The 25,735-nt window shown below is 31.1% G+C and overlaps 3 protein-coding genes across 5 annotated transcripts; 2 read left to right on the top strand and 1 right to left on the bottom strand.

The window, feature by feature from the left end:
* Positions 1 to 893: 893 nt before the first annotated feature.
* On the bottom strand, positions 894 to 10,347 carry LOC108326062 (U-box domain-containing protein 32). 2 transcript variants are annotated; one of them, XM_017559313.2, is made up of 9 exons: positions 9,834 to 10,347; positions 8,286 to 8,416; positions 7,563 to 7,684; positions 6,153 to 6,257; positions 4,854 to 4,966; positions 4,608 to 4,723; positions 3,157 to 3,684; positions 1,841 to 2,587; positions 894 to 1,482 (listed from the first exon to the last, which is right to left on the bottom strand). In XM_017559313.2, the coding sequence occupies exons 1-9, from the start codon at positions 9,997 to 9,999 to the stop codon at positions 1,303 to 1,305; spliced, it is 2,208 nt and encodes a 735-aa protein (XP_017414802.1). In that variant the 5' UTR covers positions 10,000 to 10,347; the 3' UTR covers positions 894 to 1,302. The 2 variants fall into 2 exon arrangements, with proteins under 2 accessions (XP_017414802.1, XP_017414803.1); XM_017559314.2 differs by having other exon boundaries at positions 8,286 to 8,404; positions 9,834 to 10,345.
* A 7,763-nt stretch (positions 10,348 to 18,110) lies between these two features.
* On the top strand, positions 18,111 to 20,215 carry LOC108325172 (uncharacterized protein At3g49055). Of its 2 annotated transcripts, none has more exons than XM_052875144.1 (5): positions 18,111 to 18,889; positions 18,962 to 19,050; positions 19,320 to 19,431; positions 19,525 to 19,641; positions 19,739 to 20,215. In XM_052875144.1, the coding sequence occupies exons 1-5, from the start codon at positions 18,260 to 18,262 to the stop codon at positions 20,063 to 20,065; spliced, it is 1,275 nt and encodes a 424-aa protein (XP_052731104.1). In that variant the 5' UTR covers positions 18,111 to 18,259; the 3' UTR covers positions 20,066 to 20,215. The 2 variants fall into 2 exon arrangements, with proteins under 2 accessions (XP_052731104.1, XP_017413682.1); XM_017558193.2 differs by having other exon boundaries at positions 18,113 to 18,889; positions 18,974 to 19,050.
* A 1,755-nt stretch (positions 20,216 to 21,970) lies between these two features.
* LOC108325170 (60S ribosomal protein L36-3) lies at positions 21,971 to 23,234 on the top strand. The gene is made up of 4 exons (XM_017558189.2): positions 21,971 to 22,094; positions 22,226 to 22,331; positions 22,742 to 22,941; positions 23,035 to 23,234. The coding sequence occupies exons 1-4, from the start codon at positions 22,033 to 22,035 to the stop codon at positions 23,063 to 23,065; spliced, it is 399 nt and encodes a 132-aa protein (XP_017413678.1). The 5' UTR covers positions 21,971 to 22,032; the 3' UTR covers positions 23,066 to 23,234.
* The last annotated feature ends 2,501 nt before the right edge of the window (positions 23,235 to 25,735 follow it).

Raw genomic sequence — 25,735 nt, 5'->3', positions numbered from 1 at the left:
CATTACTTTTGCAGTTAACTCACATGCTAAGTTAATAGATGAAGATCATTGGTCATTCATTTAACTTACATTTCATCACTTATCATAGTACTTGAAGTCTAGATCAAGGTCCATTTTTTTTTCATTTGTGAGCATATGCAACTGTAAACTAGGCCACCAAGAAATCAACCATTAGCTTTTGTATTTTCCTTGTTGATTCTCTAATCTATTTGAACACTGTCACACAAGTCATTGTTTCCTCCTTTTTGATAAAATAAAAATATCATAAAGTGATTTTTACTATTATAATTACTCAGACACTTTTAAATTTTAAATGACACACACTTTTAATTTGTCATGCACATTGCTTCTAAAATGACACACTTTTAATTTGTCATCCACCATATCCATCATGACAAAATCAAAATAGATATTGATTGCTATTTTAAAGAATTGTTTTTAAATACTATTATTTAAAATTAAAAAATAAAAATACATCTGCATTATTAATAGACACTGACTGTATAAAAAAAATCCAGACATTATTTAATGTTAAAAATGCTATTTATTAAAGAAAATTGAACCGTTAAAAATCATGGTAAAATCAAATACATAAACTAAAAGATGTTTACAACATCCTCTACTCTTTGCTGATAAAAAAAAAGAAAGACAACATCCTCTACTATGCCTTTCCTTCAATTTCAAGGAACCAAATTCAAATATACGATCATTTATTTTTCAGAAAAGTTAGAAGTATATGGAGAGAACTTTAATAAATTCAATACAAAAATTGTTGTATTTTATTAAATACTTGGAAAAATAATCAATCACGTTTCGGGTATTTAAAAAGGATATTTTGTCAATTAAAACAATCTCGTTTCCTTTAATGATTAGGGCAGATAAATAGAAGGTGGTGAAGTCAAATATTATGTTTGATTGGACTAGTTTACACATTAATCCTTCAGTTTTGGAGAACTTTAAATTGTAATTAATAAAAATAACAAGGTTTATTTACATAGTCATTCCTGGTTTCAGAAAGCTCTCAATCAAGGGAAAGGTTTAATTAAAAAATTCCCTTGCCCTCTATTTCCTCCCTTTTCCGTCCCAACTTGCTATCAATATATCAGGATATGAATCTTTATAAAGTGAAGTTTCTAAAATGAGCAAGCAAGGGTGTATTTGGATTTTAAAACGCACTATGATTTTAACTCACTAAAATTCAAGTGTAAATACACCCTTACTGGCTCACCTTAGATTTTAATTTGTATGTGATAAGTGATTTATACCAGTGTAATATGTGCATGTATAATGGACAGTGAAGGTTTACTGTTGTTGCCACTCCAGAATTGCATTATGTAGAGCATAGTTAGGTACCAAATCCGTGTGATCAAGCTTGAGGTTTGTCATGGGGGAAGTGTCGTGGCCACTATTCAGCCACCCTCTTATTGCCTCTTCTTCATACGTAAAGCCATCTGCAGCTATGTATGGATCTTCCATTACTTCCTGTAAAACCAAAAGGTAAATGTTATGATTATCACAAACAGGAAAGCAATCCCGCGGAAACCCAATGTTTTAACTTGTGATTGCAATAATTCGCATATGCTACAACAGCTGGCTAATTAGTAAGATGAGGAGGTGGAGGAGAAAAGAATAACCCCCAGACACTTTAATTGCTTATAAAAACTTAGTGTTAAAATTGCACAACAAAACTGAGTCAGAATTTTGATAGAATTCTACTAGATTTGGGGGCAGTTATTGGATAAGATGAAGTTGTAAGGGTCGCTAATCCATCCGGAGCTTCAAAGGCAAGCAATTTTATTTTTTTTAAAAAGTGCATTTGGAAAAAATGTATGATGTTCACCTGGACAATGGGGCAGACAAAATGTGAAGGAACACGACGAAGCTTCTTTGAAATCAAATATGGTTTGTCAATGCGAATAGCTTTGAATGGTTCCAGAACACTCCAAATTTCAGACACAAGGTCTGGCCTGTTCAACCAATTCTTTTCACAACACCTCAGTGCTAAATATGCCAGCAGTTCAGTTTGATAAAGTGGCCATTCACCAGCTGAAAAATCCAAGACTGCTTTAAGGTTTTCCTTTTCCAATGCACACTTCACATCCCTTACTAACCCCAAAAGTGGTCTTCCAGTTAGAAGTTGTAACAATATGACTCCAAATGAATATACATCTGATTCGGGTGTAAACTTGCCATTGACAAAATACTCTGGATCCACATACGCCAAACGTTCATTTGGGTTATTATATATTGTGTTTGCATCAGCTGAATCCAAACTTTGCTGAACTAAACTAGGAATGCCCAAGTCACTCAGTTTGGCAACAAAGTTAGCATCGAGGAGAACTTTACTAGGTTTCAAATTCCCATGGATAATGCAAGGCTTGCTGGAGTGAATGAAGATTAGAGCAGAGCATATATCTGTAGCAATAGACATTCGAATTTGCCATGGAAGTGGATTCTTTTCTTTGCGGGCAAGGTGGCTTTCAAGGCTGCCATTGTTTAGGTACTCATACACAAGTGACCTAGACTCTGCACAGCTTCCAATTAGTGTTAACAAATTTGGATGTCTTACCCTACTCAAGACCTCTACCTGAAATTCAACCAATAATATAGCCAGACAACGATAAAAAAGTGAGTTCCTCATGCACACACAACCTATGACAGAAGTATTCAGTCAAGCCTTTTTGGATCAATCGCTCAACATAATTTAATTTCAAACATACTTGAAGATCAGAAGCTTGGAATTATGGTGTGCGTGTGTGTGCATACATTAATCTGATAACGGGAACCAATTGGACCAAACTATAAAGTGAAAATAAAATAGATCTCTGGACTATGGAGACTTACAACTTATTTATAAGAAAAGAGAAGGAAAAGAGTCAGATGCACCATGTCAATAATTCCTTTCGCTCAAAAATACATCAAATTATCCAAAAATCTTCAGATATCGAATCAGGTAGGATAATTTATGAAGTGTTTATGTTGTATTATAGTATAATATATGTGCAACTGTTCCAAAATGGTAGAGATGACAAGTATTAATCATGTAAGGCCCAAAAAATCTTCTGAATAATTTTGGTGGGAGGTGCGTAATGAGCATATTTTCTAGTCTAATTTCAGACTTTCAAGTAGACACTGTAACAGATAACATGAAATTACCTGATGTTGGAATTTTGATAGACTCTCTTGACCGTAAGAGGGTAACATTTTTATGGCAACATGCATGTTGCGAAGCAGTCCCTTGTAAACACTTCCATACCTTCCCTCTCCAATCTTCCAAGACGGATCGAAATCATGAGTTGCCTCATTGATCTCCACAAAAGAAAATGCAGGGAATTCTACCTGATAAGAGAAGGGAGTATCCGCTTCACCAAATGTTCTAAGCACTTGGACTTCCCTAACTGCATTTGCATGCTCTATTCTAAGCCTATCTCTCTTTTCCCTGAAACTTATCAGAAGGTCCACAGCTGATATGATCTTCTCCTCAAACTCTGTTACCGTAAACTGGGACTCAGAAATTTGGTTCATAAGTGCAGAATTTTGGTCTTTGACCATTTGCAATTCTTCAAGTATTTCATCCTGCTGATTCTTCATTTTCTGTACTTCTTGCTTTGACCTTGCCAATTGTTCTTCAACTTCTTTTCTTCTTCTTATTTCCTGAGCACACTGGCTTTCAAATGCTTCATCCTGTCAAAAATGCAATTTGAAACTAGTTTCAGAAGAAAACTGGTAATCACTTTAGTTCATCAATAATCAGACAGCAATTCATGCAAACATATATTATACACATCTATCCATACGAACAAGTATATCAATTAGCTGCATTGAGCTGACTATTCTATTTATCTGAGATTTGGGCTTTCACGTCCCGTAGTGCCATATACATAAAGTAACAATGATAAGGGATACAGGTGATGAAGGTAGTGTGCCTGACAGTCTGAATTAATTAAGAGTAAATAGTCCAAAAGATCTTTCTCCATTGAAATTCAAGTATAAAGCTAAGATTGATATCGAAAAAGAATTGGAAACAGGGGCGTAATTATCTTTTTTCTTATTTTTAAGAAATAATACTTATACTCCAAATAGTAACCATCGAGCAAAATTTGAGAAACCAAATCAGAGCGACCATTAGAAGAAAAAATATATCACTTTTTATATTTAAGCAATGAAAATTGTGTTTATTATAAATCTTGATAGAACTATTTTCTATTTTCCATCTCTTTAATGTCACTCCATTTTTTCTCTATTATTATCAGCCTTTAATGCCACTCCATACCCTTTTTGGTTTCATGCTCTTGGCATCAGCGGTGGTGTACCATTTATTTTGCTTCTTCTAATCCCACCAGTAAAAAAAAATTAAACCAGATGGAAGATGCCAGACTACGGATTGAAACAAATATATTTTTAGAATAAGAGACAATACCAAACTTGAAAACCCCTCTGATACACGCTCTGATCTTATTCACAAGAAATCAAAACTTTCAAGTGTTGACATAGGAAAAAAAATTCTTACAGTCCTACCACTAAAGTGTAGAAGCACACGAGAAAGTGTAAAGTATAAAAAGAATAAACTTTTACACCAAGGTTAAAGCAGAAAAATCACCTCTCACCTCATGAAACGTCAAATCTGGCAACTTTGACCTGTCCATGACCTTATTAAAGGACCATTTTGTATTTAAGGAACGGTTGGAACTGATACTTTGGATTTCTTTCATATCACCAGAATCTGCAGAAACCTGTCAACAGTTATTCCCCTGACAGTCCTTATAGAAATTGATAAATGGCCTGATCTGAAGAATAGCTATGCCATTCTAAATTGATAACAAACATAGAAAAGAAACATCTAAAAAGAATACCTAAATATTTCAATGCATCTAGAGTCGATTTCGATGTAGACTTTTCTGTATTTGAATTGAGCACCAACAAAGCAGGCCCACCCTCTATGTCAGAAGTATGCTTGCTATATACCCTGATTTAATTTGTGCATTTCATAAAAGTGGAAGATATAGAACAAATTATCAGCTAAAGAAGTTGTTGCCAATATTACAGAATATGATAAAAAAAAATCTAAGTGAAAGATCAAAACTTGTAATAAGGTCGTTTAAATGAAAACAACATGATTAGTGGGAGTATAAGGTCCTTTCTGCTTTACAGAACCATTGAGTTTGCCTTTCTACTCATCCACGCTCCGAATGTGATACACAATTCATTTAGTAAATTGTCAACAAAATAAAATTAATGTTTTCTTCTTTAGCTATTTTTGTCCACCAAAGCATCACCTGTCACTCTCTAACGTCCTACCACAAGGGTAATAACTTATTTTATACTATATTCTTCAACACTTCCAGAACATAAGATCACTTTTTTCAATATATAGATTACACAACAATGCCATTTAATTTGGTTAAAAGCCAAAGCTTTAAGAATCACAATTTTTTGGCACTAAGATAAAAATAAAATCAATCAAAATTCATTACATAACATTTTTTATAAATGAATATTTCACAAAATACACAACTAGATTTAAAGGTCCCTTTTCTAGATCATCTTAATAATAGATATATTAAATTATTAATCTGAAACTAAGTCATACTTCATACATAAAAGCTATCATTAGAGTCTAGTATACTCTTCATATGTAAGAATATACAAACTAAATGACTAAATACTGACTGCAGTCAAATTCTTCTGAAATTTGAGCTACAGATGGGCATTAATGAATCAAAAAGCCATCCCCCAGCCCAACATGGGCAAACTTATAAATCTTGGAAAAAATTAGCAATGCGTAATGAACATTGGATATTTTACGAATGATCAAATTTAAAAGATCTGACCGTTAGACTTCTTAAATAATAGTGTGATGGATTTTTTTTCAAATTTGATAGTTATGGAATGCTCAATGATCATGATTCACTCCTCATATTCTCTGACTTTTCAGTAAAGTAGTTGAAAAAAAAACAGTGACAAGGAAAAAGAATACTCAGTAGTGCTGTTCACTTAATTACCAACAAAAATTGAGAAAATTCTCTTCTCAAGGGGTTTCCTTTTTGTGACAGTCCTAAGCCTAGTTATCAGATGATAAAGAAGCAGAATGACTGACCATATATTAGAATCATGTCATTGCAGTACATTTATCATTTTCATTTACATTTTACCTAGTACATATGAGGTTGCCCTTGCAAATGAACCAAATATTACATGATAGCAATGCTTGTTTGCGTATAAAAATAGCCTTCTCCGAATCTTGCTTTGCCAGTTTGCTGCAATTTCAACCACTATAGTTTAGTAATGAAATAAAAGATGCAAATTAACACAGCTCTAATTTAGAGTTGAAAGCAAACTCACGAAGCAAATTTTCATTTAACCAGACAGAAACAGGAATTTTATTTGGATGTCGTACTCTGCTTCACTCTTTTACATAGTACATATATTATAAACTTTGTTGAACACTATGGAAGTTTCACTTCAGATCTCTTGTCAATATCCTCAAGCCAAGTGGTACTTTCTAGTCATAACTCTTTTTAATACTGGTGACCCAACATGAACACCAATGTAGTATGGTGGGTATTAAGGTAGAAACTTTCTAAAAAAGGAAAATGCCGTCAATGAAGCATAACAGTCCAATATCTAGGCATATCTGAAATGAAAACCCCCCATAAAAAAACTATATGCAGAATGGTTGAACGTTAGAAGGAACCCCCTAACACAATGCAACAATCCTATCCCAAAGAAAGTTCAAGAGATATAACCATAAAGCTAGAGTTGTCTAGACCAATTACATTTTCACTCTTTAAGCAGTTCCAGTTTTATAGCACAGGTATCCAGTGACTTCAATAAGATAAGATAAGAAAAAATTAAATTAATGAGAATTGAAGCAGCCATACTTCTATTTTCATCATGCATCCACATTTGATACTGATACTCACAGACACTTCACTGACACATATCAATGAAGTATCCAAACCATTAGTAAACGTTATGGATATCTAACATAGCTACATGAGACATGGAATGTGTAACAAAATCATAGAAGCATTGTATCTTAATAAACCAAAAAATGGAAAGTGTTCTCTTTATGGATGATCTCAAAAGGGAATACGATTTTAGTATTCATATTCATAGACAATAGGAGTGATTTATGATAACAATGATTTATAAGTTTTTTTCTGTTTAATGCAGTGTGCAAGAAGTATTTTCTCAATTTGAAATTTGAAATCATATATTCCTCATGTTTTATGAACTTCTATACATAACTAGATATGCATCTTACATGTCCTACATATATATATATATATATATATATCTTACATATATATATATATATATATATATATATATATATATATATATATATATATATATATATATATCTTACATACATATATATATATATATATATCTTACATACATATATATATATATATCATATATATATATATATATATATATATATATATATTTAGATTAATAATATCGTCATATCAGATAGGTATTGTATCTTATACACAGACTGTGTTTGCTCATCATTCTTAAAATTAAAAGCTACTGAGGTTTGGAATTGATACCCCATGTTATATCCATCTGCTGCTGCTCCCACTACAAGCCATCTAATACTGTGTTGAGCAATAGCTTCTGTGATCCCTTTCTCAATATCATCCATCTCAATCAACAATTTACAGGCCCGTACCTATGCACACATACGCCATAATGTAAACAAAATCTGGATTTCTTCATGAAATAGCTATAAACATAACAATGATCTTCCATTACTATAATTTTGAACTGTTTAAATATAACTAAAATCAAAAGTTCATGGCATACTTAGAGAAGGTAGTGTTCCCCCTTGAAAGACCCTTCAGGTAGATGCTTACCTAGTTCCTCTTAAAATAAAGGGAAAAGTTCAATTTACACCTTCAAGTTGTGTCATGTATATTTTGATTCTCGATATTTCAAAACATGCAACACAATCCCTACAAATTAAGAGAGACTGGTATATTTTTTAAGGACCAAAGAGCAGTTGAACCCAAGGTAGATTTTGAACTTTCCCATTGAAAAATTTGGTAAAACAATGTGAGGATGACCCTATGAATTGATGATTGATCGAAACTTATGGAGTGACAAATCGTGCACTTTAAAATGTTCACCGCACTGCTCATTTTTAAGTCAACGGAGAACCAAATTCAAATTTGAATTGAATTTCTTATTTACTAAAATAAATACAAGTACACTACATATTCAGTGTCAAAAATTTATCTGCAGAAACAAAAAAAATAGGAAAAAGATAATACCCCTGCAGGAACCAGATCAAGAATGTATTGGTCTAGAAGTTCGTGCACTGATTGATTTCCCTGATCCTGGAATGCCTGGATTGGAAGGTCTTTTGGCTCATACCCAGAGAGATTCCTGTCTGTTGCACATGCTTATAAACAAAAAAAAGAAAATGTTCTTAGTTTGTTAAATATTACCAAACTATCAGATAAGACCTACCCTACCTAGTATGAATATAGCCAGAATAAGATCAGTATTTACTACAGAAGTTATATATCAAATATACAAGTCAATACCAAAATAGACCACATAAATTTCTCTTTTTTTCTGTTTTAATTTTATGCTCCACTAAATTTAACATCACAGCTAATTTGATGACAAAAAAACAAGTCTCTAAGATTCAATGCATCCTTAATCCTCAAGCAATACTGCAAAATATTTCATTATTTTTCATAAGCATGTTTTTCACCAACGTTTTTATCAAACACAAAACTTGTTCTAGATAGCAAATGAATTTAGTTATTCATTAATTATCCAAAACAGAACGGTTGATCAAGCTCTTTTTTCAATAGTTAGCAACACAAAAGATTGGCTATAAGTTCTATTTAGACATATAAATGAGTCAAATCTCAAGTTTTATAAGCTTGATATTAAAGTATGTAAGTCTGTGTGAGTCACAAAAAAGTAAATTTTAGATAAGAAAGAGGGTTTGAAGATAATAATATTTTACATATTTGTATCACTTAGTAAGTAGTAATTTTATTTAGAGAATTATAATTACATGCATTGTCACAGATTCTTTTTCTATCTCATCCTATGTTTACTTCATCGTCTATCATTAAAATGCCCACAATGTAATTAAAAAATTCTTCAAGACAAAATCCCGTAAAGGAAAAAGAAAACTGAGTTATAAATGAGTTGAACAGTAGACCAATCTTTAAATTTTTAAACAAACCAAGCCCAAACCTTAAATTTGGCTAATTTGAAATAATGAAACAAGCTTAATGTTCATCTTTATATTTGCAAGTCAAACCTAAGCTTCAAGTCATCAACTAACTCACTTTAGTCTCAATTACGCTCTTCTTACCCTTGTTCTTTTAAAACCTTTATACACTTGCCACAAATCAAATATCACCTCCAATCACCTATTTACTAAGCAGTTTCACCATTTATAGCTTCATCATTCATTTCATCAATAACTAGCAGTAAATGCAAAACGACATAATCCAATATTTGCCTTTTCATCTTCACCCTCAAATCCAAGAGTTCAATTCAGCATTATCAGTCTTCCTTCCTTCTTCTGAAAAGTCCCCGACCTCGAGCTTTTCTTCAATTGATAGAATACACACATAATAGCCAACCCAAAAAGTCAATCCAAACCCAACAACCAAATTAAACCAATAATTAACCAATCCAGCAACCAAATTTCCACTAAAACTCCATACATTCGTCTAAACGTTTGATGAAAAGAAAACAACCACAAGACGCACCTTTATTTATTAATTTTTATATATAAAGAAGATAATTTACGTTTTCTACTTAAAAGGCATAATTGAGGAGAAACTCACAGAACGAATTGAGGGAGTAAGGTCGGTGAATATGAAGAAGACAAACATTCTTGCCAGAGAAATTCTTAACCGTCCAATGCAACAGTTGTTGCGTCTTCTCCGCGTTGTTTCCCACCGCCACATACACTGTGTCAGTATCGGCGTCTTCCACCACGATGCTACCCATCGGATCCGAACCAACCAAATTGCGGCGAATCGGTGCAAGAACGGCGCTCGGCAGAATCTTTCCGAGTTGCGGAGACCCAGCGATTGACAAATCAGAGAAAGAAGGTAGTGAAAATAGAAGAGAGTGAGAAGGAAGAGTCAAGAAAAGGAATTGGGAAGGACTTGGTGAGGAGTGTGAAAATTGAAGTGAAGTAGAAGGAATTGATTTTTATGGCATCAGTGCTTGAAAAAAGTTGTTTTCTTCATCAGTGAGTGGGCCCCATGGGAGAAGCTTTGGTGAACCGTAGAGGAGAAGGAGTAGCACATCGGATATGAAGATCACTATTCTCTGCAGTATTTAGGAGCAGATAACTATGTTCTTTGTCATTTTGTTTTCACTCATTTGTTTTATACCCAATAGGTGTGTTTTACTACATCTCTAAACTTAATATCTTATTAAAGTTTGTCTTCAATAAAATTACTATTTTAATATGATTTCTTTCTCCAAAAAAATTGAAAAAAAAAATACTTCTTTATGATTTTTTTAATTTTTAAAAACTTATATTTATATTGTCTATTTTAAAATGATATTTTTTTTGTTTTTAAAGATGCTCTTGCAGTTAAAACACCAATTGTTAGGTAGAAGTCAACAATATAGTACAATAGGTAATAGAGTATCTCTTATCTGCATACAAGTAGGTTTATTTTATACCAACTAGTATCTGTATATTAGAAAACAACATTACACTTTAACAACCTATAATAAATAAATAATCATTTCACAACTAACTATATAAATAGTTTATTTTTATTTTATTTTTTAAATAAACCATTAATATACATTATTTATATTATTAAAATAAAGTTGTCAATGAAGGGTTTATTTGATAAAGAATATAAAAATATAACAATTTGTTTAAAAAACAAATTCTGAGAAAATTACACAGCCAGAACAAGTTTTGTAGGGATTAAAGAAATTAAAGGAATAGAACAGAATAGAAGCTGCACCATCCTTGATCAATCAAGAAACTTCTCCAGTGATGGTTCTATGATTCTCTTTCCAGATAGGTATGCAATTATGATAACTTGTATAACTAAAAGTATATACCTATATTTTTTATTTATTGATGATTTGAAACTATGAAAAAAAAAAGTGATTTTTCAATTTTTATCCAAAAAACGGCTAATACACCTTTTGTTGAAAAAAAAATAAGTAATTGGTTTACTTCTTTAAGTACGGATAAATTATTTGATTATCTCTTTTCGAAAATTCGATCAAGAATAAATTCATAAAGTTAATTCGTTTCTTTTTTAGTATTCTCATATCTCCAAAATCATCATAAATTTTATATTTATGAAGAAGTTTATGTTTATTAATCAAAATGACTACGTATTTGCCTTTTCTTTAAATAAACTTGATAATTATTTACTTCAATTTTTTCACTTAGTTGTTCTAATTCATCCATAAATTTGTATAATCACTTAGATATTTGTTCACATATTTAGTTTCTTTTAACAGAGGCAGTGTTCTTTGGATTTAGTTTTCTTTTTTCGTTTAAATAAGTTATAATTACATCAAATAATATTTGAGATATACTTTTATCCATTATATTTTTTTAAAGGATAAATAGTAAACCTAATAACTGTTTTTCTCTGACTTGTTACTTAAAAAAACAATTTTTTTATTGGAAAAAACGATTTTATTCAAAATACCTATTATTTACTTGGACTAAGTATTATTAGATGCGGAAAATTTGGAAATTGACACTTGGTTACCCACATAGATTTGTATAATGAAGATGGAATTTTTATGCACTTAAATACATAAATTATCATTTTACACTGTTTTTCATACACTAAATAGTAAAATCAGTTTGATGGCACTTTTTTATCAGTAAAAACTGTTGACCAGGACTGAGGACAGCTGATTGTTATATTTAAACTTAAAACAAAAATATATCCAAATAGGTTAAGTTCACTTGTTGAATATAGTGAAAAACTATATTTAGATTAATCTCCCTTGTGTAAAATACACACATAGGGTTCTCTATTTATAATAGAAGAAATATGGGCTAAGCCCAAAATACAAATGAGAAATAATAACAAACCAACTAAAAGATAAAAGATAATATATCTAACACTCCCCCTCAAGCTGAAGCATACAAATTGTATGAACTAAGCTTGGAATAGATGAACTTAGTGTTAAACTAGATGATTTGTCTTCAAGAGTGTGAGGCAAACATAGATGAACTAACAGCAGCTTGTGAAACTTCAACTTTAAAAGTGGATGAAGGAAAGCAGTGGTGGACAATGACAATCTACAAGGACTGATTCCCAATTAATGATGGATGAGTGACAGGATCAACAGTGGTAGCTGAAAGCTAAGAGCTACAAAACTGCAAGGACTACACTAAATTCTCATCAATGATGGATGGGTGACGGGATCAACAGTAGTAGCTGAAATCTACAAATATGTGACTTGACTTGCAGTGTCTTGGAAACGTACTCCCCCTCAGTGTGAACGGCGGAAATGTGGAATATCACAGTTGCTGGACCACTAAAACAAAACAAAATATTAAGCTACAATGCTGAAACAAAGACATCAAAGATCCAAAGATACGTTGGAGGTCCAAAATTCTTTGCTGGACAACTCCCAAGTGGTGATACTTAACTGTGTATCACAAGAAGATCGGGCTAAACTCTAGCCCAAGAAGAACTGACGCAGTTGCGTCAGTCTGAGGCGGTAGCGACTGTAGCGGCGGTTGACTGCTATAAAACTGTAGGGACTAAATTGCCATCACTGACTGATGGGGCCTGTAGTGGCTGGAAGCGACAAAACTACATGGACTGCCATCACTAACTGACGAGGTGATGGGGGCCTACAGTGGTTGGAAGCATACGGTGCCTGGACAGCGACAAACGGCGTGGGACAGCGGCAAACGGCGCGGGACAGCGGCAAACGGCGCGGGATAGCGGCAAACGGCGCGGGACAGCGGCAAACGGCGCGGGACAGCGGCAAACGGCGCGGGACAGCGGCAAACGGCGCGGGACAGCGGCAAACGGCGCGGGACAGCGGCAAACGGCGCCGGAACGGCATCAGCAGCTGAGACGAAGCACACAACGCAGAAAGGAAGGTCCGACAATGCGGAACGTGCGACGAGATGAAGATGCTTTGAAGACAGACGAAGATGGCAGCAATGGCTGCTCTGGAAGGTCTGAACAGAGAGAGGGAGGTCCGGCGAGACAACCGAAAGCGTCAACCGGAAGCGTCGCGGTTTGATGCCGATGCTGGGAAGGCGGCGCGTGACAAGCACGCACCCGAGATCTGACAGAGAAGAAGCGGCGCGTGGCGGAGCGTGGGAAAGAGTTAGACGCCGGCACCGGTGGGGTTGGTCGTCGCGTGAAGAGGCGAACCAGATCCAGTGGTCGCCGGACGGAACTGTGACGGTGGCCGGCGACAAGGCGGCGGCGGACTGGCCGGAAAGAAGCACTGCGTGGCGGCGCGTGACTGAGAGGTGGCTCTCGAAACCGGCGTGGTTGGCCGTCGCTCGAAGAGACGGTCCAGATCCGCAGGTCACCCGTCGAATCTGTGACGGTGGCCGGCGACGGTGGCCGGAGTTAGCAGTGACGGCAGCGGAAAGTGGCGGCGACAGCAGTGGCACACTGGGTCTGGACTGGTGCTGACTGTGGCAGAGATTTAAGAAGAAAAATGGACTGCCCACTGAGATTTTAGGGGCTGCCGGCGGCCATGACGGCCAGCCGCCGGCAGACAGCAGAGACCACCAGAAGAGGATCAGAGAACTTGCTCTGATACCATGTTGAATATAGTGAAAAACTATATTTAGATTAATCTCCCTTGTGTAAAATACACACATAGGGTTCTCTATTTATAATAGAAGAAATATGGGCTAAGCCCAAAATACAAATGAGAAATAATAACAAACCAACTAAAAGATAAAAGATAATATATCTAACAACTTAATTTTTATTTTGATTTCCAAACATCTTTCTTAATTTTTAAATAAAAGATGTGATTTTGATTCTATATTTTTTAATATATAAATAAATCATTCAATTTTTATCTCTCTCTCTCGTATTACTTTTACAAACTCAATTTTTTTTTAAAAAAAACCTCTTATTTGATATCATCAACACTGTTTTTGTGATTATCATGGTCATTTTTATGATTATTGACTATTACAGTCTTTACTAATATCTGACTTAGCATACGGTACCGGACTTAGCAGGGAAATGAAAGAAAAAAATAAAGTAGTTATTTGTTTTTTTTTTCCTCTTAATGTTAATAATAAGGGAAAATAGTTTAATTTAGATTTTATTTTTTATTTAAAGTGTACTTCCTTCAAGTAAGAGATGTTCAATTCCTTCCCAAATATCTTGTATTTATAGGAAAATCCTTTTTAGGAGTTCACACGCTAATTCTATATACTGGAAAACATATATGAGAACCAAGAAAATCTGAGATACCAATAAAACGGATTTTGGTTGATGAACCGTCAATTATATGCTCTAAAAGGTGATATTATTTAAGAAATTGAAACGAGTTTAAGTGTGGTATTAAATAAAAATGAGAAAATTGATGATCATTTAAAAATAAAAATTTATAAATTTATTATTTTAAAATTGAAAATTGAAAATTATGTTTATGTATAAATTTATTAATACTATCTTTATATGATGATCTTTCTTAAAATATGTAGACCAGTTTTCCTCAAACTCTCATTTTATCATATATCATAATTAAACCATATTTTTAGATGATAATCTTTTTTTTGTTTTTCATTTGAAGAATTTTAATCCTCCAAAATATAAATGTCTATAACAATAATGTCAAAGCTAAGAAAGATATTTTGCTTTGTCATTAAACTATATTGAATGTTTATAATATTTAGACAGGAAAAAATTAATTTCAACTCATTTTACAACAACAATAATGTTTCGAGAAGAATCATAAATTTACAAACATCTTTGTTATGATAGTAGTATGTAGTCATTTTCCTATAATTGTACAATACTTAATAAATTATTTTTTCAAATCAGGAACACATTACAAATTGTTTCAACAAAAATCAACTTTTGGTTTTTATTTTAATATTTCATTTTCTTCATCACTTTCATAATAAAGCAATATTCAAAACTCACGGTAGATTATTTTCATTTAAAACATAATAAAAAATATATTTATTCCTACTTATATGATTATTATAATCGATATCCATATATCACAAATTTAATTCAACATTTTTTTTTATATTTTGATTTGTCATTAGCAATACTTGTTATTCTTCTTTCATTTATGATAGACTTAAGATATAATATTTTAACTTTTGTGTTTTCCATCCCATCGTAATGTTTTTGTTGACGATTATTTACTCCGAAGGTTTTTTAGTTTTAGTGCATTCAGTTTCTTATATTGTTTACCACGGAACATTTCATTATTTTTTTCAACACATTATATTCAATTACTTATCATTGTTTATTGAATCTCTCTATAAATTTTCTATCAACAGACAAGGAATTGTTGACTTCGTATAAAGTGTTTTACTTGTCATTTAATACTATAAAAGAAGCTCTAAAAATAATATTCCTTCCTCTTAATACGATTGATATTTTCTTTTATAAAATTTACTCAACTTACTCAGACACATTACACAATTACATGTCTCATTATAAATATTATTACATACTATATTACTTTTCTAATCATTATATTTATAATAACTAACTCAATTTATTACATTAAATATACCACTTCATAATAATCTGTATGTTTTACAGTTATATATTAGTATTAAAATTCAAAATCTAAAAACTGCAAAACAAGAAATAAATCTAAAATTTTATGTTTTAGTTTGAAAATAAAATCTAAATCTAATTAATATCATTCCACTGGACCTTATTTTTAGCTGTCAGTATTTACGGTTCACATTCTAATTTTATTTTCTCATTCCAATTTTTTCTTTTTACTTAACGTCGAAGTTGAAATTTCTACAATAGATTAAAGGCAAATTAAATTACGCTTGGAGATATTTGGGTGAGAATTACGTTCGATTGTATCTATGGTTGGTAAACGACAATACTGATATAGAAGTAACTCGTACGCACCCTTACAATAATATTTTATATTTTATCCCTTCTTCCTCGTATCATAATGTTGTTGAGATTTTTTCAAACCAAAATAAACTTTAAGATGTAGCAGTTTACATTCAACCAGTAACTTTTATATAAATTTAAAGTAAGTTTATCAAATAATGATAGCTTTTTTGTGGGAGACATAATAATAAATATAATAATAATAATAATAATAATAATAATAATAATAATAATAATAATAATAATAATAATAATAATATAATATAAGAAGGATACACACAACGTTAATCCAAAAATCTTAAAATAATAAATTTTTTGAGTTTTGATTTTTATATTATTTAATCTCTTCATTCTTATATTATGTTACCCTTAGACTTACGCTTAAATTTTTCATCAACAATAATCCAAATTTTTGCAAAAGTTAAGAATAGCAGGAATCAAAAGAAAAATAAAATAGAACAAATACAAATAGCATGATTCACATTGTGTTAGATGTATTTTTCTTAGATAATTTTGTTAATTTAAATATACAAATGCAGATGTTTAATCAGACAACATAATAACAAAAAAACAACAACAAATAACAAAAAAAAAGCTCATGATAAAAATCAAACAAGAATAAGTGATCAAAATTATCAAACACGACACAAAACAACAGGTTATTAAGATAGATTTGGGATTAAAAAAAAGTACAATGTAGATCAAATTGCAAACAGAATTCCGAATCCCATTATATTGCTCACTAGACTTCTCAATATATAACCATATCTTAAATATCAAAGATGAAAACACAAAAGAAAATTATGATATTAGTTTAAACAGTAAAAAAACAAAACTATAAAAATAGAATATAGAGTAAAGATATATATATATATATATATATATATATATATATATATATATATGGGTTTGCTAACGCGCGTACACCTGTTTTTCAGTTGGTACATTTTAGCAATATGTACCGGGTTTTAGTAGACAAAAATATACTTACATATAATGGATTCTAAGTTTTAAGGTTAAGGGTATTTTAATACAAAAAAAAAGAAACCCCAAACCCTTACTCACCTCTCTCATTCCTCTCAATCCTTTCTCTTTTATCTCTCTCACTCCAACCTTTTCTCTATCATCCATACTGTAGCTCCAATTGAAAAAAATCATAAACATCAGAAACACTTGCCGCCGTTAAACAATTTGCCTTTGTAAATAGTTGAGTCATTGACATATTCACTTCAGGCAAAGGTTCAAGATCTCTTCAATTTCACCATCTTCACTAACCTCTCTAAAAAACCCTCAAGGCCAATTACCAATTCCTTCGGATGTTATTATGCTTGTGAAAATTAGATAAAATTATATACGACAAAAATTATAAAATCATTTTAAAATCATTTTTGGTAAGAAATAGTTTAATAACGAGTGTTTCTTATTTTTTCCAGGTCAATTACCAATTCCTTTGATGTTATTATGGTTGTGAAAATTAGATAAAATTAGATAAGACAAAAATTATAAAATGAAAACTCATTATAAAATCATTTTTTGTAAGAAATTGTTTAACAGTATTTCTGATTTTTTTTTTCGGGTCAATTACCAATTCGTTTGTGCTTGTGAAAATGGGATAAAATTAGATAACACAAAAATTATAAAATGAAAACTCATTGTAAAATCATTTTTTGTAAGATTGTTTAACCGTCAGTGTTTTTTATTTTTTTTAGTTGAGACTACATAGAGAAAATGTTGGAGTGAGAGATAAAAGATAAAGGGTTGAAAGGAACAAAGGAGGTGAGCAAGAATTTTGTTTTTTTTTTTTTTATTTTGAGAATGAAAATTATTAAAATATCCTTAACCTTAGAACTTAGAATCCATGATATATAAGGGTATTTTTGTCTACTAAAATCCGGTACACATTTCTAAAATGTACCAACTCAAAAACAGGGCTTACGTGTTAGCAAACCTCGTGTTATATATATATATATATATATATATTATTATCTAACAATTGTTCTGTATTTACATTTTACAAAACGAAGCATCATTGTCGCAAATAGTTGAAATTCATCTTTAACTAACCTTCCCCTCTGACTGGTTGTTTTGAAACTATTCTTTCCTCCACCCCTCTAACTCTGGTTTGCTTCTGTCTTCATGAAGATCCTCAAGCATCCACTATTATATGCAACATGGAACAATTTTCTGACCGTCCTCATCATCCAGACAGGGTCCCTTACTTTGAAGAGGTTCTGAAAGAAAAAGAAAAGGATGGGTTGGAGGGAAAAAAAGTGGGATTTTTGAAAGAAAGGGTCGAGAGACTGGAGAGTGAGAGGAAAGAGAGAAATGGGGCGATGTTTATGGTTTTGGATTGTCTCACTTCAACGAAGTATAGCTTGTCTAGAGTGATAGAGGGTTTAGAGGGAGAAAAGAACGAAGCTTCAGTGAAAGATTGTAAGGGGGAGTGTTCAGGTGAGGAATCAAGGATGTTGTTGGAAGAGTCGAGATTGATCTCAAGGCTTGCGGTTGAGGTGGAGAAAAGGGTGGATAGGTACAAGGAGATGAGGAGGAAGGAGAAGAAAGAATTGGAGAGCAGTTTGATCAGTTTGACTGAGGAGAATAGGGATGTGAATAACTTGCTTAGGGTTGCCCTGTTGGAGAAAGAAGCATTGGAGAAGAGAATAAAGGGACATGACCATAAAAGGATGCCCCTTTTGCAGTTTGGTTGGTTCATGATGGGTGGTGGGAACACTGAACAATCAACGGAGATTTCTGGGGCCAAATCAGATAGCAGTGAGTGTGAAGAGGAAGTTGTTAGTGTGGTAAGCTCTTATTACGCTTTTAATTCTTAATATCTAGAACAATCAACTCTTTCTTTTATCTGAAATTTATAGTTATTTTCCAAGGCCTCAACCGTGGAAAGAATGATGAAGAATTTACGTCTTGAAATCACTCGATTAAGGAGATCTTTGGAAGAATCTAGGTACTTTGGCACCTGATGTTATATTGAAATTATACTTTTTTTGTCATAATGATATGGAGTTTCTGCTAATACTGCATGATTTACAAGGAAAAATAGTGAAATTAAATTGATGCCTCCTATTTTTCTTTGATTGTTGGCTTATATAATGATTAGGCTATTTGAGATTATTTTTGTTTGAGGCTTGCTGCTGCAACTTATAATAATTTAGAAGTATATATTGGAGTTCATATTCTTTGGTTTTGGATTATTTATCATGAACCTCACGCCAGGTCAGATACAGAGCGTCTCCAGTGTCTCACAGAAAAACAAGCAAAAGAAATTGCAGAAAACAAACTCTACATCAAAGAGTTAGAAGATAGAGAGAGAACCTTGGCTCAAAATGTAATCAATTGCTTCATCAACACATGAAAAAACAGTTCCCTAATAAAAGTTATTTTTCTTACCAACCTTGGTTTCTGTCTAACTTGTCAAAAGGTAGAGGAGTTTTTGATGGAAATGAAAGCAGCGGAAGAAGAAGTTGCTAGATGGAAGGAAGCTTGTGAGTTGGAAGTTGAAGCTGCAAAGGTAGAGATTGAAGAGCGTGACAAAATGGTAAAGATTCATTGGAAAATGTTGTAGAGTGAAGAACTATTTTTTCATAACTTAGCAATATGTGGTGACATTTGAGAGCATCTTTATGTTTCACCAGGTGGCTGTCTTGAAACAAGAACTGCATAAAACAAAGACTAATTTGGACATATCCAATGGAAAATTAAGACTGAAAGAGGAACTTGCAATGACTGCAATAACTGCACAGGAAGCAGCAGAGAGGTCTTTGAAACTGGCTGATGCTAGAGCAGTTGAACTTCGTGGGAGAGTTGAAGAACTAACCAGACAACTAGAAGAAACAGATAAATGTGAAAACAATATTCATAAAGTGAGACGCATATGTTGGCCATGGCAATTTTTCAAATTAGCAAACACTGGAGTTGGAAATGCCAAAAGGATGCTACCAGAAATGCAAGCCTTGATTTAATTAACTTATATGTATACTGACATAATTTTCCAAAACAGTAGTGAGTTATTCATCTTTAACTTCATTGATGTAAATGTGGTATACTTTATTGTTGCTGTTTGGACATAACAAGCACAATCACTAAAACTTTCAGAACTGACATTTGATTAACTTTCAAAACATTAAATTACAGTGACAAGCATTTCCATAGCAGTTGATGGGACTGTCAATTCATATTTATCAATACTACCCTACCGCACCTTAAGCTGAAGAACCTTACAAAACTAAGCTTGTTACAGTAAACATCAAACATAAATCCTACAAATTGTTAAGCTGAACATAAGCAGTGTTGTTTTATCGATATAGTAACTTCTCAGTTTTGTGCACTAAAAAATGTGATGGCGAAGATCCAAACAACTAAAAATGTATGACATATTAAGCCATCGTGTTTGTGTTTGTAGTTGTAGCAATGACACCAAAATTTGGAAGAGATTTAATTGCTTTCCAGTGTTTAGTTTATGTTTAAAAAAACTAGTATTTTCACAAAGTAATTTTTCTATAATTACTTTTTTTAGCAAATAAATTAGGACATTGTTATTAAATATCCAAAGTTCTGAATATAAATTTCTAAACAAAAGCATTGGGTCTTATAGATTAGAGAAAAATTGTTTTTAACAAAAAAGTATTTGTTGTTTAAAAAAACAATACTGTCTTGTTATCTTTTATAATGATTGGTTTAGTTAATGGTGTGAAAATATTTATAATTCACAATAATTACAAATTAAACTCTACAAAATTTATGCATATCGAACTTGATTAGCGGTAATAGGATGAGAAATTACAAATTTTGAAAGAAAATATAAGGCGCATCGAATAAATTAAATTAGATAATAGTTGTTTACGTCAAATTTTAGGTTAAGTATTTGAAAATTTTCCATATAACCTTATGCTTTAGATCTGGTGGGACATTAGATTATTAAACGTTTTCTTTTTCATATAAGCGAAATCTTATTGTAGATCATCAATGCGATCATTCCTAACTTCAAAAGCATTTCAAATGAAAAGAAGACAAGCTTCCATAAATTAAAATTAATTTATGAACAAATTGAAAATAAAATATGTAGCCTTTGTTCACTTGAATGTATATGGGGGAGAGTGATTGAGGAAATTTGAGAAGATTTGAAGATAAATTTTTTTTTTTGTTTATTTGAGTGAATTTGGAGATAGATGAGAATGAATTTTAAAGTAAATTTTTTTAATCAGTCACGTCACTCAAATCGTACACTAATTCTCATACAAACTTTACTTCCATTACTTCCAAATTCATTATCACTTACCTCCAAATCTACTCAAATAAATAACAAAAAAAATTTACTTTGAAATCCTCTTAAATCCCTTCAATCACCCTCTTCAGATCCATAGTGAACAAGGCTGTAGAGAAATTAGTTGGTTTTAATTTATAAGTTCCATATTTGTTCTCTCCTAAATGTGTTTCTGAATAAGTTTAGCTAATTATTATATTTAACAAGGGTTACTTTAAAATTTATTTTAGGTCAAATGTTAAATTTGTTAAATTAAGAAATACATAATATAGCACAGCGCAAAACTTTTAATTGGAAACAAAATTAATTAATTTTGATGACCTAACTAGGATAGCTTCTTTTCATTGAATTCAATAGCCCATCCAATCATAATTATCATTATTAACTAACTAATTCGAAATTCCACTAAAGTGATTGAATTCAATTTGATTTTTTTATAAAAAAAATACCATGAAAATCCCCTAAGAAAAAAGTGCAAGTTTACTGGACTGAACTATTTTGAGAATAATATTTAAGAAAAAGTATTTCGGGGACATTGAGAAAAAAAGGTCCTACAGATAGAATCGGTATTTTTTTTACATATGGGCCGACCCAGTTATTAAGGATCCACAACCCGACTTGACCTGGGTCTCTACCATAAAATGCAAAGCAACACAAAAACCCTAGATGCTCTCACTCTCTTTCACCGCACGTTCTGGTGTTAGGGTTTCTCCGTCAATCAGCGCCAGGTAATGGCTTCTGGCTTTTGGTCTCTCATTCTCTTTCTTAACTCAAAGTTTCGTTTCCTTCTCATTCGTTCGCAATAGCTTCTGATTACACAGACCATTAACGATTCTGATTCGTGTTTGCTTTTTGACAGAGATATGGCTCCCAAACCGCCTAGTACGGGCCTTTTTGTTGGACTGAACAAGGGTCACGTCGTCACTAAGAAGGAATTGCCTTCACGCCCCTCAGATCGCAAGGGGGTAAGTTTTATCCTTGGTTTTTCAATTTTGATTCACTCTTTTACATTTATCACTTGCACCTTTTTAGATTGAAATGCCGTTACTAGGATCAAATTATTATTCAAAGCAGTGACTATAATTTTAGGGTTGTCTTTCTAAATGAAACTGTGAAATAGTTGTTCTTTGTCCAAATTTTTTGCTGCATAGTAAAAAGTTATTTGAAGTTTTAAATTTCTGCCCCTTCTATTGTATTTATTCCGTTTCAGACTGGCTAGAAGTTTCTTGTGTTAGGGAAACATGGTTTTGTGCCACACCTAATATTCTGTACAGTAGAGAAAATTTAATTGGTAATTTTGTTACTTTCAGTTCTCAGATTTAGAATCTGTCTTTTTCTTTTAAGGAATCTGACCTGTCTTATGTTGTGCACTCAGAAAACAAGCAAAAGGGTGCACTTTGTGAGGAATCTCATAAGAGAGGTTGCTGGTTTTGCACCATATGAAAAACGTATAACTGAGTTACTTAAGGTTGGGAAGGATAAGAGGGCTCTTAAGGTTGCCAAGAGAAAGCTTGGAACTCACAAACGTGCCAAGAAGAAGCGTGAGGAGATGTCCAACGTTCTCCGTAAAATGAGGTTATTCTTTGTTTATATTTATAATCCCACTATTTACTGATTGGCTTCTCCGTATCAGCTAGCTGATGCTAATGTTATTTTCTTTGTGTGCAGGGCTGGTGGAGCTGGAGACAAGAAGAAATAAGTCATATTTACTTTGTTTTAGTTTCAGTAGATGGATTTTTGTGTATTGACGTTTAAGGTGTCTTATTTTTGCCTTGGTTTAATTATTTTACTTCATGATCTTACTCTTGGCAAAAGTACAATTGTTCTATTTTCTATTTAAGCAATCTGATCTGTGGGTATTTATGTTTGCTCCGAGGGTTATATTGCATGCTGCACAGGTCATTTTTTATTGTTCTCGGGCATGAAATAACAGTCTTTTTAATACGATAAGTGTTATTTCGACGTTCTTTTTTTTATAAAGGGTAAATTTTATTATCGCCTACAAATTTCAATGTTTTAGAATAGCTGTCAAGAATTGTTCCTGTCTTGAAAATCTTGGGTTAAGAAGTTATATCGGTGTGGGATATTTAGATCTTTAACCATTTTTTTTTTTGCGCATTTTTGTAAATGAATATTTGGTAAAGATAAAATTTGATGCTATAGACCATTATACAATAACTCTTTATGAAAATACTTAGTAATTAAAAGCCAAATTCTACTAATGTACCAATTCCTTAATGTATTTTAAATCAAGATTATATTCGATGCTATATTTATGTAATATAGGCTTAAAATGTATTTAAGTATGATTATCATTTGGTTAATGTTTGCAGTTTATGAATCTGTATTGTGAACTATGCCGAAAATTGAATGCTTAAATGAAAATAACATGTTGAATTATAAGTCTTCAAATGTATTTAATTACTATTACCATTTGATTAATGTTTGTAGTTTATTTATTTATTTTATAATTGAAACTTAGATTCTCTAATGTATACAGTGAATTTTGCTAATAATTGAATCTTGTTTACCAGTTAATTTTTTATAACACATGAATCATGAAAATAACATTGAATTACAAGTGCTTACTCACTTTATTATTAAATTTATTTATATAAAAATTGATGTTATATTTATATATTATAGTCTTCAAATGTATTTAATTACCATTACAATTTAGTTAATGTTAGCAGTTTATTTATTTATTTTAACTATTTAACACTTGAAACTTAGATTTTGGAATGTGTATTGTGAACTATGCTAATAATTAGATGCTTGAATGAACGCTGAAAAGAAGATAAAATCTTTTTTTGGGATGATTTCTGAAAACATAAGAGTCATGAAAATAATATTTTTGAAATTACAAGTGGTTATCTACTCCATTATTATTAATTTCATTTATACTTATGCTATACTTCTATATTATATTTTTTTAAATGTATTACTTTTTCTTACTCAAAATATTTAAAGTTGTCTTAGAGACTAAATAAACTTTCTTATGATTTTTTGTTATCCAAAGTTGTGTTGTTTGTTCTCTCTTCCTCTTCCAAACAGTGTGGGATGGTACCTTTCATCCTACACCTCCAAATATTTCAAAAAACATGATTTTACTATAATTAAAAGCAATTAAAATGTTATTAATTTTTAATAAAAAGAGATATTTGACCAGACTTTTTTAACAACTTTTTCTTTCTCTATAAAAACTGTTGTTTTTCTTTTCAATCTCAATTTCTCTCTTTTTTACTTTTTTTTATTTCTCCAAATACAGTTTTGGTTCTTCTCCACGTCCAAGTTCACTTTTTTAAATTTTATGTCATTTAATACACATATATTTATTTTAATTAATTAATAATTTATATTTTTATTAAATTCTTTTGTTTTAATTTTTTTGTTTTCTAGTTTTTTCATTTTTATTTTAATTACATTGATTTGTAGTTTTTTAATCTTTTATAATTTTGAGATATTTTGTTACTTTTTTTATTGAAATGTTATGATTTTATAATCATATAAATATTTTAATTAATTAAATTTATTTTGAATTAAAATTAATTGTTTCTAATTATTTAATATTTATTTAAAATTTTATAATTTTATAGAATTTAATGTTTGATTTGTTTAATATTTAATATTTATTTAAAACTACCAAAAAAATCATTTAAAATTTTCATATCAATTTTACATACCAATTTCATTTTAATAAATTAAAAAAGTCATATAATTTATTTTATAATATTTTTAAGAAAATGAAAAACTACTAGAATAAATTAAACATTTATAATTAAATTTTTTAAAATCAATAAAATAATGTAATAAACTTAAAAAATAAAACACCAAAATAGTTTTTTACATCATTCAAAAAAACAAAATCAAAAACTAATACAATAAATTCAATAATTATAATTAAATTATAAATTCATCAACTAATATAATAATTTATACATTTATAAATAATTTAATAAACTTAAAAAAAAACATAATAATATGACTTAAAACTACATAAAAAATTATTTCAAATTTTCATGTGAATTTTAAATACCATATTTTTTTTAAAAAAAAGTCATACCATTTATTTTATACAAAAATTTTAACAAAATAAAAAACTAATAGAATAAATTAAACATTTATAATAAAATTAAAAAATCATAAACTAATACAATAAATACAACATTTATAAACAATCTAAAAAACTTAAAAATAAATTAAATAATTATAAAAATGCATTTTTTATCATAAAAAATAAACATTTAAAATACATTTTTTATATTAACAAAATTAAATAATTATAAAAGTTAAATTAACATAAATGATGGTTTCATTTCATTTATTATAAATCTAACTCTTTTATTGTTACACGTTTTCAGCAAAACCA

The sequence above is a fragment of the Vigna angularis genome, chromosome 3 (assembly GCF_016808095.1).
Source record: "Vigna angularis cultivar LongXiaoDou No.4 chromosome 3, ASM1680809v1, whole genome shotgun sequence".
Lineage (NCBI taxonomy): Eukaryota > Viridiplantae > Streptophyta > Magnoliopsida > Fabales > Fabaceae > Vigna > Vigna angularis.
This window is presented reverse-complemented; position numbering and strand designations above follow the sequence as displayed.

Coding starts and splice junctions, on each gene's coding strand:
- LOC108325172 (XM_052875144.1), top strand. CDS start 18,260: ATGGAACAATTTTCTGACCGTCCTCATCATCCAGACAGGGTCCCTTAC. Junction 19,432..19,524: donor AGAGAACCTTGGCTCAAAAT/GTAATCAATTGC, acceptor ACTTGTCAAAAG/GTAGAGGAGTTTTTGATGGA. Junction 19,642..19,738: donor TTGAAGAGCGTGACAAAATG/GTAAAGATTCAT, acceptor ATGTTTCACCAG/GTGGCTGTCTTGAAACAAGA.
- LOC108325170 (XM_017558189.2), top strand. CDS start 22,033: ATGCTCTCACTCTCTTTCACCGCACGTTCTGGTGTTAGGGTTTCTCCG. Junction 22,095..22,225: donor TCTCCGTCAATCAGCGCCAG/GTAATGGCTTCT, acceptor GCTTTTTGACAG/AGATATGGCTCCCAAACCGC. Junction 22,942..23,034: donor AACGTTCTCCGTAAAATGAG/GTTATTCTTTGT, acceptor CTTTGTGTGCAG/GGCTGGTGGAGCTGGAGACA.
- LOC108326062 (XM_017559313.2), bottom strand. CDS start 9,999: ATGGGTAGCATCGTGGTGGAAGACGCCGATACTGACACAGTGTATGTG. Junction 8,417..9,833: donor TTACTCCCTCAATTCGTTCT/GTGAGTTTCTCC, acceptor TTTGTTTATAAG/CATGTGCAACAGACAGGAAT. Junction 1,483..1,840: donor TTGTCTGCCCCATTGTCCAG/GTGAACATCATA, acceptor TTGGTTTTACAG/GAAGTAATGGAAGATCCATA.